This window comes from Sphaeramia orbicularis, chromosome 22 (genome assembly GCF_902148855.1).
Source record: "Sphaeramia orbicularis chromosome 22, fSphaOr1.1, whole genome shotgun sequence".
Lineage (NCBI taxonomy): Eukaryota > Metazoa > Chordata > Actinopteri > Kurtiformes > Apogonidae > Sphaeramia > Sphaeramia orbicularis.
In genome coordinates, this window is record NC_043978.1 from 13,153,426 (window position 1) to 13,169,770 (window position 16,345).

General features: G+C 35.8%; 1 protein-coding gene across 7 annotated transcripts in view; it reads right to left on the bottom strand.

Annotated features, from left to right (window-relative positions):
- Positions 1-16,345, bottom strand: part of ppp2r5eb (protein phosphatase 2, regulatory subunit B', epsilon isoform b) — a 75,793-nt gene that overhangs the window by 14,820 nt on the left and 44,628 nt on the right. For all 7 annotated transcript variants that reach the window (XM_030126504.1, XM_030126503.1, XM_030126502.1 and 4 more), the window contains exon 3: positions 2,560-2,756. In XM_030126504.1, the coding sequence (XP_029982364.1) occupies positions 2,560-2,756 (197 nt within the window). The remainder of the gene's footprint in view (positions 1-2,559; positions 2,757-16,345) is intronic.

The following is a 16,345-nucleotide window of genomic DNA, read 5'->3' on the forward strand; positions in this document are numbered from 1 at the left end:
TTGAAACTGTGCTCAAAATGTTCAAATAGTACTAATACATTGAAATAATTTAACCAAGTTGTATTTTGAAAAAAACAAAAAAAATAAAAAATAAAATAAAATAATTGGCACAATGCACTTTCTCTTGGTAGAAACATTCAAGTATTAACCCTTAGGGGTCTGAGCCTATTTTGTCTGTTTTTCAGTACTTTTGATTTTGCCTTTATATACTATATAAACAAATGTTTACTATACCCATGTTTGGTATCTTTTTTTTTCAGCACAACTTCATCTATATCATCTGCCTATTATTTTTTCCACTTTAACCTACTATATCAACACAAAAGGACAAAAAACACAAAAAAATATATAAAATCCAATTTGAAAAATGTACATAATTTATCGCATAAATAACACAAAGATGCTTAACGAACCTTTTCAAAGACTTTAAAAGTGAATATTGGTTCCACATATTAGGTATAAAAAAATCAAAATTGTAAAAAATTAAAACTATACTCAAATATTTAACATAAAAACATATCTTTACATAGGCGTTTTCTCCGGAAAAGTGCGGTAATCAAACACGGTTATCATGATAATTACAATTTAAACAGTAATACTAACCACTGGCAATTTTACCGCAGTTTATCGTTATACCGGTAATCGTCACATCCCTAGATTCATATCAGAGTCACTTCAACAACAAACACTAAAATTACATTTTGTAAATCAGGGCTGTCAAACTCATTTAGGTTCAGGGGCCACATGCAGCCCAATATGATCCCACGTTAGTCAGACCAGTAAAATAATACTATAATAGTGTACAGGGTGGGGAAGCAAAGTTTACAATGAACACTTAGTTGTTTTTTCTCAGCAGGCACTTCGTCAATTGTTTTGAAACCAAACATATATTGATGTCATAATCATACCTAACACTATTATCCATACCTTTTCAGAAACTTTTGCCCATATGAGTAATCAGGAAAGCAAACGTCAAAGAGTGTGTGATTTGCTGAATGCACTCGTCACACCAAAGGAGATTTCAAAAATAGTTGGAGTGTCCATAAAGACTGTTTATAATGGAAAGAAGAGAATGACTATGAGCAAAACTATTACGAGAAAGTCTGGAAGATACTATTAAAGAAGAATGGGAGAAGTTGTCACCCGAATATTTGAGGAACACTTGCGCAAGTTTCAGGAAGCGTGTGAAGGCAGTTATAGAGAAAGAAGGAGGACACAGAATAAAAACATTTTCTATTATGTAAATTTTCTTGTGGCAAATAAATTCTCATGACTTTGAATAAACTAATTGGTCATACACTGTCTTTCAATCCCTGCCTCAAAATATTGTAAATTTTCCTAAATAATGTTAACTCCAAACCTGTCATGTTTTAGAGCACAGGTGTCAAACTCCGGTCCTCAAGGGCCGGTATCCTGCATGTTTTAGATGTTTCCCTCTTCCAGCACACCTGACAGTCGTTATCAGGCTTCTGCAGAGTTGGATGATAGGCTTATCATTTGAATCAGGTGTGTTGGAAGAGGGAAACATCTAAAACATGCAGGATACCGGCCCTTGAGGATCTGAGTTTGACACCCCTGTTTTAGAGTGACAAAATTAAAATTGCATTAAGGAAAATGTTTACATCTACAAACTATCCTAAAATAAATGTGAGTAGCATGAACAACCTGAAATTTCTCCCCTAAAAAAGTGCAATTTTAAGAATATTATGCCTCAGTTTATGATTTATTCATGTGCATTCCAATTTACAGGTCACAGTGATCTACAAATACACAAAACATTTACTATCAGGCAGAATATTGGAATATTACATATTATTCTAAAGACATTTCATGTTGTTTATATTTGTTCAGGTTATTCACATTTTTTGTGAAAGGATAGGTTGTAAATGAAAGCAGTTTTATGTAGTTTTACTTATTTTACGCTAGCACAAAGAGAAAATTTGGAGTTGTCATTATTTATAGGTTATTATGATAGTATTTTACTGGTCTGAACCACTTTAGATCATATTGGTCTGAATGTGAAACCTGAACTAAAATGATTGTCAGTATCTTCAGTGTAATTTTTGCATTTCATAAATTCAACCTGGGCTGTATGTTTGATACCCCTGTTCTAAATCATCCTCGTGCTTCACAAATGTACTTAAAAGTGTCTGTTTTTGGATTGAGAAAGTGAGGGAAATCTATCAGATGGAGCAAATTACATATGTACTTAGAATTCAGGGAGAGATATTTACAAAGAGATGCAGTCCCATGATTAAGCTTTTAATGCAATATGGATTCAGAAGTGGTTGTATACATGTGTTTTTTGTCATTCATGTTTCATTTGTGATTCATTGTAATCAATATCAACTGCAGATATCCATTTTTTCTTTTTTTTCCCCCATGTATGCCATATGGGGATGTTTGATTAGATATGTTAATGTATGTAAAATGTCTTGTATATTTGTATGAGTAAAACTAAATAAAAATTAAGTTAAAAAAAAAGTGTCTGTTTTCTTCTGTTCACATCTGTTCATTCCATCCATCCCCTCTGCTGTGCGAAGCCCAGACGGCCCTCACCATTTTGACGACCTCGGGGTAGGCCTGCTCTGTCAGGTAGCCCCGGCTGACCGTCACGTAGTCCACCAGCTCGTTGAGCGTGGAGCGCTTGTACTCCTTCATCTTGAGGTCAGACAGCGTGTCCATGAAGTCAAAGACGGTGCAGCACTGCTGCAGCTTCTTCAGGAACAGCTCTGGCTGCTCCGGCGCTGGCACGTCTGGGTTGGCAAAACAAACGCACACAAGACAGGAGAAAGAAAACTCTGTTAGATCAGAGCAGAAAGAAACATGATAATAGACAAAGGTGGCCACAGGTTATACATCCATCACACTGCAGTGAGTTCAGTCTCCTTCTGTTAGTGAATGAAGATGATGATGAAGTTGCAGGTTGAGTTGGAAAAGTCACAAAGAAATGTAAGAAAATATTAATACACTCGACTATCACTTTATCGTGTTTCATGGTTCTCTTCTACAAAACACTTGATTTTGAACTAGTTGTTTCCATGCACATGATGGTCTTTTACTGATTCAGACACTTCCTGAAATTGCAAAAAAAGCAGCGCTATAATATTGGTGTACATTTATCACAGTTTACAAACACAATTTTCATGTTTCTTCTTGAATAAAAAGTACATTTTTAACTCAAACTTTATTGCATATGCTGGTGTATTCTTTATACTATGACACATGCCTAAATTTAGGAAAAAAACAATGACAACACACCCCTGTGTACTAAACAGTCATCCTTGTATCATGATCATACTGCCAGGTTTACCCTAATAATCAGCCTCTTAATTCTTGAACTGCCATTTCTGTCTAAATACTTTCAGAGTGAGGTAAAAGTGGAGTTTTGTGCTTTTCAGTCACATCACACACATCTTATATGGAAGTTCAGAGGCTCCATGGTCAAAGTGATTAACTCATCATGTTCTTCAGCTCTGATCAGTCAAACAAACACATCTAGTCCCAGTTGGTTCAAAATGTAAACGTCCAGGTCTGTGTTCATCCACTATTTCACCAAATCCTCAAATCAACACATGGGTTCATCTTTAGAAACACGGAGGAAACCATGATGAAGCAGCTGCTTATTTGCTTGTGTGCAAACAAACAACAAAGCAATATTCAAAGTCACGTACTCAGCAGTAGTACCTAGTTAGGAAATACTTTTGTTTAGACTGTTGGTAATATTGTAAGTTCTGATGCCTCTCTCCATTTGCTTATATAGTACCTTGTGAAGTACAATACATACTTTCCACTATGTATTGAACTGCATTTGTTGCTAAACTGATGATATATTTTTTAACTTTTTCTTTTAACAAATACATCATGTCAGTAAATTAAACATAGGAAGGCAATTGATTTCACTGATAAACACATTGGATGATATTAGAATATATCTAGGAAAATGTTAGAAGATAAAAGTAAAGAGAAAAGTCATTTGAAAGTCCAAAATATCTATATACAGCTTTGTGAAACTCAAAACTTAATGTTCTATATTAAAAGTATATAGTACATGTAATTAGCCTGTATTGTTTTATTTTAGTTTTATTTCGTTGCGGCCTTGACCGTTGAATTTTCCCGTCATGGGATAAATAAAATCTAATCTAATCTAGGGTTGTAACTATGTCATGGTGTTACGATTAATCGTGATTTCAAAGGTCACAGTTAATTAATCGTCAACGCTGCTAATAATCGCCTCATAAAGTACAATACATTAAAAGTGGAACCAAAGACACACCAATATTTGCTTCCCACACGGAATGAAAGCAACTTTACAGAAGCACTGCATTCAACATTCCACCAGTGTAAAAGACAGAGAAGGAACAAGCTTCTGGTTCAGAAATTCAGACAATTCAGAAATACACTACAAACAAAAAGTTAAGGATATTCTTAATTTTTGGGCTATTTTTTTCAGTTGGGATTCTTGCACAGCGCTTTTTATTTTTTCGTGTGAATTGAAACATATTTTTTTAATGAGGAGACATAGTTTTATTTGCAAATGGCAAAAATGACAAAAAATGACCAAAAAAAAAAAAAGAAGAAATATTCTTAACTTTTTGTTTGTAGTGTACGTGACGCATTTCTGAATTGTCTTGATAGTAAATATATTTTCGATGTGGGCTCACTATCGTTTCCATAGAGTTTGCGTTTGCTTCCGTCATGTACACAGCTTCCATGTATATCAAGCAAAATAATCGTAGTAATCCTGAAACCATGATTTCTCTGACAATAATCGTAGCACCAAAATCTCTAATCGTTACGTCCCTAATCTAATCAAAATTTTGGTGGCATCTTTAAAAATTCAGTTAAATCCATCCATTTCCATGATGTGACGTTAAATGAACCAGAATGAAACATAAGAGTGTGTTCTAGGGTTAAAGTTGCTGAACCCTGCAGACTTCATCCCAAATGTGAGCGTGCTGCTCGTCACTTTCCTGCTCTGCATTAATGCTTCCTGTATTCAGGTGCTCCGTCAGGGCAGGATGAGCTTCAGCCTCATTATGAGTCGGAGGCGAGCGGCGGAGGCTGAGCTGTCACAAACTGTTGGCAGGAGAGGTGAACAAGGTGGCAGGTGTCTTTATTATCAGCCCACAGCGACCGACATGGCAGAGGGTCACGCAGAGTTCAGACCTGCTGGGAAACAGCTCAGACCCGATACCCCTCCTTCCCCACCCTCCACCACTAGCACCTCCATCATTATGTAAGAGATAAGCTGGTGTGAAGGAAACCGAACAGTTCCTCAGGGTCTGAGGATGTTAACTCGCTCCCGAGTTACACTTCAAAGTCTTTGATTGTCTTTTCCAGTTCTGCTTTTTTTTTTTTTTTTTTTTTTTTTTTAATATAAATCGAGTCACAGAAAGTATGGAAATGAGAAGACAATGCAGATGACTTCTTTACCTCTGAACATAGCTGTTTGACTAAAAACCACTGCAACTTGGAATGTTGAGTACAGCTGCTTGGAAAGCTTTTACTAAAAAATACTTAAATGTAAATGTCCCAACCCTGGGAGACTGGCATCAAATTGTTTACATGGTTTTTGTGATGGAGTGAATCACATTTTACAACAGACTCGAAAAAGACGTATTTGATCAAATATGGGAGAAATGGAGGACATAAGATGGCCGTACTTCATGTAAATTTTTTATTTATTTTTTAAAATATATTTTCTTTCCTTTAGGAAACTGTATTTCCCTAAATATAGTTATTGTAATTTATTTGATTATGTACACCCCTCTTTAAATGTTCTTGTTATTTTACTTTTTTTTCTGTACAAAACCTTCTTGAAAAATATTTTAAAAATGTATAAATAAAATAAAAACCCTACAACAACTGATGATTAATAAATACAGCTTTTACTCAACTACACCAAACTACCATGTCTCTAACTGTTCACTCAGAGGACACTCAGCTCCTCATTCTGGGAAATAAACTTTGCAGATCTCATTCATTCATTCATTTTCTGAACCCGCTTTATCCTCACTAGGGTCACGGGGGCCGTTTGGAGCCTATCCCAGGTACTTACGGGCGAAGGCGGGGTACACCCTGGACATGTCGCCAGTTCATCGCAGGGCTGACATATAGAGACAAACAATCACTCTCACATTCACACCTATGGGCAATTTAGATTAACCAATTAACCTATCAGTGCATGTCTTTGGATGGTGGGAGGAAGCCGGAGTACCCGGAGAGAACCCATGCAGACACAGGGAGAACATGCCAACTACACTTTGCAGATCTCATCAAGCACATTTAACCTTCTGGTATCCAGGTGAGCATATTATGCACACTTTGCACTTCCAAATAAAAGGTCATATTATTTTTCATAATTTCCACGAAGGTCAGAATTCAAAAGTTGTTCATTTTTGTATGATTTTTGTCAAATTCTGACCCAGCCACCAAAATCAGCACATTATAAACAATAGAAAATTACTACACTAAGACCCTCCTCTGAAGTAAGTAAAAAACACATATTGACATTTGACCTAGCACAAAAAATAGCGCATATTAACCAATGGTGCTGTCAATCACTGACAAAGGCCAGGTTACAAAAATCTAAAAGTAATAAAATTTTTATGTAGTATTGAGAAAAAAAAGTGTTTGTTTTTTTTTACATTTAGTTTTTCTTAATTATTTATCATTTTGTCATACAGAACATAAACAACAATCTGCTACAGATAATAGTCACAATGTAATAGTAATGATTACAGTTATGAAATGGCAATCAAGTTACATAATCTAATTTTTAGAGCAGCAGTTTATATAACATTTAACAGATGAAAAAAAGTTGTGTTTTTTAGTTTGTTTAGCCTATATCACAAACATTGCATTTAAAGGGTTAAAATTATGAGAGTTATCAAGTGTTTGGTATTGTTGTTTATGGCTCAAGTTGATGAAATACATAAAAAAGTTAAATTCAAACTGTATGAGAAACATTTTGAGATTACTACGGCACTGCAGTGATTAGGAAGGACCTCTATGATGGGATACCAGAGGGTTAAAGTGATTAAAGTGAACATTTTTGATCCAAATGCCACTACGACCTACTGGCCTTTTCCTCTTCTTCGGCTCACTGAAGCTGCTCCAACCAGGACGCTCACAAACAAACCCAGACCCTGATTGGCTAACTGATGGTGATCCCGCAGCCTGTAATCCCTCAACCTGAACTCTAAGTATCAGGAATTCTTCACTATAGATAGAAATGATTCCAGATAAGACCTGGGATCAAATGCAAACAGGAGGGAAATAAACCTGTGGTCAACTGTAGGTCACCGTCTGTTGGGAAGAGTTTGACGATTTATATATTCCTGATGACTACTTTTTTTTGCTCCTTACATTTTAACACTGATATCTGAACTTTCTACTTCTTACATTTTCAAGTTTTATAGACACATAGTCACTGAAAACAACAAAAAACGAACACACAAACCTTGCTTGGGTACACTACATGACACTACATTCACATTATTCAATCCTTCCACCATTCTGGGTTCTGTAATCAGTCCATTTATTCCATTTTCTGTCCATTTGTGCTTCTTGTAGTCGCAGTTTGTGAGTTATTTTTTCCATTGTATATATTCCTTCAATAATTCTAATCCATTGGTCTTTTGTTGGTGGTTCTGTACATTCAGTTTTAAGGTCATTTCAAGCAGCAGTGTGCACGGACAACTTTGAAGCAGATGTGTATATCAGTGGTTGGTGTTAAACTCTGGAATTCTCTTTATAATGAGCTGAAGGACTGTAAAAACATATTCCAACTGAAAAAAGTATATAGAGACAGAACAATGAGATTATATGAACAGTTATAAGTTTTAATATTTTGCTTTGTATTTGTTTTGCATCTTGTGACATATCTATTTACTTACTTTGGTCTGGTATCGTAATCATTTTGCATCATTTCCTCATATATTTACCTATGTTTTGTTTGTTTCGTACTTCCTGGATATGTAGTTTTGCACTTAGTTTTGTATTCATTTTGTATTATCTTTGGAAGTATTTTTTTGGTTTGTCTGAGTTTATACAGCATGATCTTATAGCTAGTTGTGTAAAGCTAACCATTAAGGCTATTATTATTTAGAAGGGGGCAGGAAATATAAGATTTTCTTCATCCTGCTCCTTTTTGAGCATGGGTGTGTACATGTTTGTTCACCTGATGATTACTGAATGTCTGCTGATGAAATGAACAACCATGAATGAAATAAATGAGATGAAAATGAAAAACGTATTTCAGGGGATTTTTTTTGTCTAATAATTTGGGAGACTTGACTGCAAAGGCCATCCTCACACTTTAATGCTTTGAGGATATGTCAGAACCTGGACTTTTACACTTTACTGCAGTTTTACTTCTACTACAGTCCTATTTTTTATTTTTAGACAACTATCTGGTCTTGTACTTATGTAAATTTTGTGACTTTCTCCACCTCTGCCAACAAGAAGAAGCATTACCTACATTATTTGTGTGATCAGAGAAGTGCTGACCAGAATACTGCGCACAGTCCGAGTGTCCTTGAGGACCAAATGCAGTGTCCTGTCCTGGATTAGCCCGTGACAGAGGTGTATTTATGCAGATGTTAAGGCCTCTGAAACATCAGCTACACATGCATGAGTAAAACTGAACCAGCGGAGGGCTGTGTCTGATCACACTGAGGGAAACCTGCCTGTGGTTATCAGCGTCGTGGAAGGTAAACATACGCTGTGATTAATGAGCGTTACTGCTGTGACGTCCCAGATATCACAATGTGACAGACCTGAACTCGGTGATAAGACGCAGCTCTAATACGCATGTCCATGTTGTGAAATGTGGACATAAAAAGGTGTGTGCAACAATACATGCAGTAAAATAATAGGATTACTGTCACAGAGGTGTAAAGACGCTGTAAAGTATTCAAAATGACAGACCACAGAATAAGAAACCCGAGAATTTTCTCCTTAAAAATGACTTAGACCAGTTAATCCATACTAAAATAACTTTATTTAATATTATAACTAACAGAATTAATAAATAATCAAATAATTATTGCGGCTTTACCTGATCTACAGATGCTACAATAATAAAGTTTTAGAAGTTGATTAGAATAACTTATAAAATAACTGCAATTAATGACGTAATTGTCTGCTATTACGCACAAACTGAATACTTTTTGACGAAGAAGAGCTAATTATTGCTACTGTACACTGGAACAATAAAAAAAAAATCTTCATTGCTTTGGGCAATTTTAGTTTATACAGCCCAGGTTAGACATAAGTCAATTTATTGCTGTCGTACAATTAAAACGTTATTATATAATCACTGTATTACTATTATATGTATTACTGTAAGGTAAAGATCTGAGAGACCGCTGAAGTTCAAACAGTGGAAAATTTAATCAAACATGACATTTCTGTTAGTCACATGCTCCTGTTTTCATACAGGTGAATGCTGACCATTATTCCAGTTATCTAAAAAAAAATTCTGATTTGCTCAAATAAGTGTGATGTGACGACAGTGTGATAATTCTGACAGGCCTGTGCTTTGCATTTGGACCAGAGTGATTGATTGATGTATTTATTTCGAATATGAATGTCAAAACAGAAGAAAATAAAAACAAAACACTTAAACAGAAGACATATAATACATATTTGAAAAGAAGTGAGAGGAAGCATAACTTATAAACTCTACCACTTCTCCTTCAATAAATAAAAACAGTAATAATCTTCCTAGTCTAAGCATATCTATACTATATACTATAATATGCCTGAAACTTATTATTAAAAGCATCATGGGTTTGCAATTCTCAACAAAATGATACACCAACTGCATTTTTTTTTTTTTGCAATTAACCTTTATCATCACCTCTGACAGACAGTATGCACTTTTCAGCTATGGAAAAATTACCTTTATGAGGAACTTGCAGGTAAAACACTGCTAATAAATACGTTTTACATTTTCTCCAGGACTGCCTCCTTTTATTAAATCAGTTTTTCCTTGAATTCTGCCGTTACCATTTTATCTCCATTCGTAAAAAACTCAACAAATCGAGGCAGATTCATTTTCCAGTGACGTATTTAACTGAATAAATGTTGCACATCTGGACATCTGCAATGTATTTAAAGTAAAATCTAATCATTTGTAGATATTCACTCAGTCAGTGTGCAAGGTAAGAAAATCCATCATATACAAATATCAGTTATTCTGGCACATCCTACATGAGCTTGAGTAGAACTATGGAAACATTCATCTCAGTCACAGATGATAAATGCTCCAGAAGGCAGGAGATGCACAGAGGTCAAAGGCCAAAGCTCAACCAGCTCCTCTCAGTCTCTGAAGACGCTCCGCGCTGAGTATATTTTATGTGTACTGTGTGTATTTTTACTACGCGTGCCCGTAGTGTTTGCTTCTTCTGGTTACAGTACGCTGTGGTTCATTACAGTAATTACTGGCTGCTACGTTCGGGGTCGGCTGGTGTTTGCGAGGCGGCGCTGACGCTATAGGAGCATGTGAACGGCCTTAAAGGAAGCTATTAATAGACAGATAATCACACTGGAGACAGTAATCCCTCTACAGAGAGAGAGAACGCAGTCAAAAGCCTGGAACGGGGCGAGAGAGCATGACTGTGAGTGTGAGAGGGAGAGAGAGAGAGAGAGAGAGAGCGAGAGAGACAGAGACAGAGACAGAGACAGAGAGAGAGAGAGAGAGAGAGAGAGAGAGAGAGAGAGAGAGAGAGAGAGAGAGAGAGAGAGAGAGAGAGAGAGAGAGAGAGAGAGAGAGAGAGAGAGAGAGAGAGAGAGAGAGAGAGAGAGAGAGAGAGAGAGAGAGAGAGAGAGAGAGTGTGAGTTTGTAGCCTAGAATAACCCAGAAACTACACTTCACACACATCAGCAGGGAAGAACCCTGGAGTGGAGGTAGGAACACACTGACTTTAACATATCAAAGCTCAGCCTCCTGCAGCAGATGAGGAGGGGTCGGGATGATTTCCAGGACAACTAATCAGGCCGATAACTAATTTCATGATGTTTGTTTCTATAATACTGTGAAATAATTCATCATATGATTTGTCCAACTGACATTTCGTTCCCTACAATGTGATTTAACACTGATTTATATTTGGTTTGTATGTCACTGAGGAGATTTAGATGTTTTTTTTTTAAAGGTGGTGATGATGGACTAGATTCACTTCAGGCTGAAAAGAAGCTTAATTCACTGTTGTTTGAGGGGTAAAAGCAGAACACAATGGGTCACATTAAAGGCAAAACTATAGTCATTAATTCACATTTTTATCTGAATCACATGTTTTCCCTGAGGACTTTTCCACTGTCCTGTCAGGCCCATTATGGGAATCACTTTGGATTAATCTACTTAGTCTTTATGGAAAAATACACAATGCAGGGTTCCTACACACTCAAGAACCAATAATAGAATTTCCATGCTTGTATATAAACTTAAAGTGTATGTACATTTCCTAATTACTGATTTTTTTTATTTAATAATTTTTACTTACAAAATGTTAACAACAAACCACAAGTCACCAGAAATAAAAAAAGAAAAAAAAAAAAAGAAAAAAACAAGCAATGAGCAAAAACAAAGAAAAACGAAGACAACAGATAAAAATCATGAGGAAAAAAAAGACAGACAAAATATACATTTACATATATATATATATGACAACAGACAGAAAACAAAGAGACTAGACAGAAAAAAAGAACTAAAAAATAAACATAAAATAGACAAAAAGATTTAAAAAGACGAAAGACAAAACCAAACAACAAAAGTACTTTGGAGTCCTAAAAATACCTTGATTATAAATTATTTGCACAATCATTTCAAGTACTCTAGATAAGTTCATAAGAACTGGAATAATATAGATGTTTTTGGTCAAATAAAGACATCAACATCAAATATCTCAGCATCTAAACTACAAACTGAGGAAAACTCCTGATTTTTGCATCGGACAGAGAAATCTAGGATGTATTTTGGTCTCAAATTAGCAGATTTTGTCAAAACTTTCGAAACTTTAACTTGACTTCATGTTTTTATAAAAATGTCTACACTACGCCTACAGTTTGACCTCCTGAAAATACACTTCTGCTGACCCTTACACTGACAAGAACAGAGACTTTAGACACCAACATGTCCTTTCCTGATTTGCCACTCTTGTCACATGACCTTTTTGCAGAGAAACCCAGACGTCGCCCTGGACAATCGGCCGTTAATTGAACATGATACTAAATTACAGTCTGTTCTGTCCAGCTGTTCTACAGCTAAATTCTGATTTTTTTTTTATCATGATACTGATGACACTGAAAGACTGAAACTCACTAAAACAGCCCTAGATCCATGGGAAGAACCTCTGGAACCTCTTTATGGACCTTCTTCTCCATAGAATCTCCTCTAAGTCCAGTCCAAGCAAGTCACCTACCCATCACAACATCCTCCACATCATCATAAAGGACCTGGAGATCCTCATCAGTGGATGCACAGCTTTTTTATTTTTTATTATTAAACTTTTTATTAGAAGAAAAGTGGGTTATACACGTTGCTATTCTGTACATATCAGTAAGCCTTAAAGTAGATAATGAAAAGAAAATAGATAAATAGTACAAAATTAATTAATTAATTAAAAAAAGAAAAAGCCACATCATTACAAAAGGGCCCACATTCTCTCCAATCATAGTATTCCTACCCAGTTTCTGAAATGGTAGGCAACTTAAGAATCCAAAAAATAAGAAATGATAATCCTATCTAGAGAAATAAAAATAAGATTAAAAAAGGTACATATACAGCATAAAAAAAAATAAATAACAGCTCTAAAATTAGTAAGTTCATCTGCCCCATATGCATGTTTTTTCCTTTCATAGCTTCTCCTGCAAACATTATCATGGTGTGATAATATCTGCAATGACAGGATAATAACAAATAATAACAATTGTAAATTAAATAAGGATAGTTTACTGCATACATGTATAACTCTGAGAAAAATGTGACAGACAGCTTTTTTTTTTTTTTTTTAAACCACATTTTGGATCTATAAACCCTCTTACAGGTCCATCAAAACCTCCTTTGGGACTTGTTAAACTTCTCCTGTGGCTAAAAGAACTTAACAACACCCACTAGATGTCACAAACTATGTGTACACCCAATCTCTTCACCGAACTATATCTGGAAATATGTAAAATAAAGGTGAGTTGGAATGATAACAGTCACGAATGGGAGTTTTTTTTAAACTGTTCTTATAGTTTCAACCAAAAAAACTGCGCACCAGGTTAGCTTAATTCCTTAAAAGCCATAGGAATAGTTTGTAAAAGAAAAGTTTTTAATCAAGTACACATTTAAAGTGCATATAACTCCTCTGTTGATTCCTCAACAAACACCGTTCTGTCCACATTCACCATGTACATCCACTTCACCTGTTACTGCAGGGTACTCATGCTTACACCAGAAAAGAGGTATGAAAGCAGACGGGGAATAAATATACTCTCCGCAAGCAAAGTGCTAACGGTTGTCACGGCAACCAGCATCTTCAAAAACTCTTGCATGTCACTGTGAAGGACAGCGAAGCACCTAAAAAAGACAAAACCATGGCTGAAAGATAAAAAAATAAGGCCCATAAGAGTCGATGTCCTCGTCGTAAACATGATCCTTGTCCTGATATGAAAGGACTGACCTGACTAATTTATCTAAAGAGTTTAAGTGGAGCTTTTGAAACTAACTGTATCACTGAGGGCATTTACTTTTACCCTCCATCTTCATCCTCAAATCCATTTAGCTGTTATGAATGTGATCTTTTTTAATCCCGCGGCCGCTGTGGACAGTGGATGACAGAAATGACGAGTGTTTGGCAGCCGCTGAATCACTGAGTGCACATAAGCTGCTGGTTTTTTTGTGTGTGTGTTTTTTTTTAAGGATTATTATGGCTATCATCACAAGAGCAACAGCAAATGAAGTGTAATAAACATCAATCACTTCATTGTAATTTGAGGTTTCAGCTTCTGTAAAGCAGAATGCGGTGATGGAATGGTTTCTGTTGTCGTTTTATAATGTAACACCACTGGTCAGGACAGAAACGTTAGAGATGTCTGGATTCAAAAACTACCACTATTAGGTATTTTCTCTATGCAATGAAATATTACAACCATGATTTAAGGTATAGCTTATGTTTACCCAAGGCTACTAATTACCCAGTTAATCCATTTGTTGTAGGAAAAGATCAACTATTTTGACATAGGGCTGGGTGATACGGCTGGGAAAAAAAAAAAAAAAAAAAAAAACTCGATTTTTGATTCGATTTTCAATCCCATATTTAAAAGAACACAAGTGCAGACTGCAAGCATATTGAAAAAACATTAACTTTATTGTTTTCAGTTTAGGTGCATTGAGACACCCCTTAAAAAAAGCAAAGGCAGTCATTGGTTTTAACAAAGTGACACCATGCACCCTCATATATTTTACAGCGAGAATTTGCCTGTTCCATATATTGATGCTGCCAATCCAAACCACTTCCAAACGACTGAAGTCGTAGAACCGTTCTTGGGAATAAGCTGCTCTCTACAGCTTGCGTGATAAGAAAATCAATTTTCTAAAAATAAAACTCAGTGTGATCCACAAATTTGATTTTTCAATCAAATCAATTTTTTCCCAGCCCTATTTTGACATTTAAACACATTTCAAAACAACTGACCCTAATTGGGAACTTTCTGTCTTTTTTGTTGCTTCTAACATTAAACTAGAGGCTGAAGGGTGAATAAAGTACATGATTAGAACGATAAGACACATTTATTAATTAAAACTTAACTGATTCATTGTCAAGTAGAGTGACAGAAATTCACTTATTAAAGGATTAATTGTATTAACTTGCTAATGATTAATTAGTTTGTCATTTTTTTCAGCCACTGAAAATTTATTGGTTGTAGATCAATCATGACATTTAAGAAACAGTTCATTTTCTGACATTTTATAAAATGAACTGATCAGATCATCAAGAAAATCAATTAATGGTTGTTAGTTGCAGTGGTAATGTCAAGATAAACCTTTAAATGCAGTATTTCTACGGCATCTTCATCTATCTTCTCCACTCCAGAGTAAATAGGTTTACTTCACCACATTTGTCTGACAGCTTTAGTGTTTCATCTGTCTTCCTGTCCAGTGAAAAATCTGTAAATGTATTGATTTATTTGTGATAAACTGAGGGATGAAGAGTTTCCTTTATCAACTGAGAGTCCATTTCTTCTCATTAATCTGAATAAACTCTAAAAACCCTCATATATTTGCCAGAAAATGCACTGTAAAGCATCAATAAAATCAATCTACAAAACACTGACCATTTACTGCATGATGAATGCTTTGACTTTTCAATCTTCACTAATAAAATGCAGGTATTTTTACTTGTAATATTTGAATACTCCTTCCACCAGTGTTGTCATCCAGATTTCTGAGCGGTGACCCCGGGGCCACAGAACTATAACAGCATCACTAACTGGTCTCATATCATCAGGACTATTCTGAGACAGTTTACGAGTGCAGTCCTGGACTCTGTTACAACTTCTGCCCAGTTTCCTCCTCCTCCTCCTCAGCTCTGGACGAGACTCATCTGGGCTCGTTTGGCAGACGAAGAGAGAAGTGGCCGCTGCTTAATTAATGGTGGAAAAAAGCTTAACGACTCGCGGCACGACAGAGGGAGTCCAACGGCTCGCCACAGGAACTCCCATAAGTTGGTCTAATTACATAACAGAATCAACCTGTAGAGCTTGGAGGCGGGATGCGTTACCTTCCATATGGATGCACGCATTTCCAAAACGGAGCAGCTTGTACAGTGTGTTGCATCAGAGGATTTGTGAGATTTACAGGAAAAACAAACTTCTGATCCTGCAGCAGAGGACGAATTAAACAAATAGTATCTTTATGCTGCATAAAACTGCACAATGCACTGTTTCAGCATCACTACTGTGAGGTCAAGTAAAGCAAATTAAGTCAAACTTCATGTTATAAACCTTTTCTAAGACTAATTTACATGAAAAGTCAGTCTCTTGGGTCATGTTGTACTTTGATTTACTAGATACCAGCGTTAGGGCATCAGGCATTTTGGACTAGATCAGAATCGCTGACCTATATTTATACCCTACAATTTTATATTTGTTTCATGAAGATGTATAATGAATATATAAATATCTTTTGTGTTGATCACTGCTTCCAGTAGTGTCTCCGATCAAATTTCACAATCATGTGTTGCCAGGTAAAAGAAATCTGCTTTGAGGCTCAGAATCATCGGTGAAACTTCTGGAGCTTCAAAAAACTTAAATGAACCTGTTGATATAAAGGACTCACATTTATTCAAAC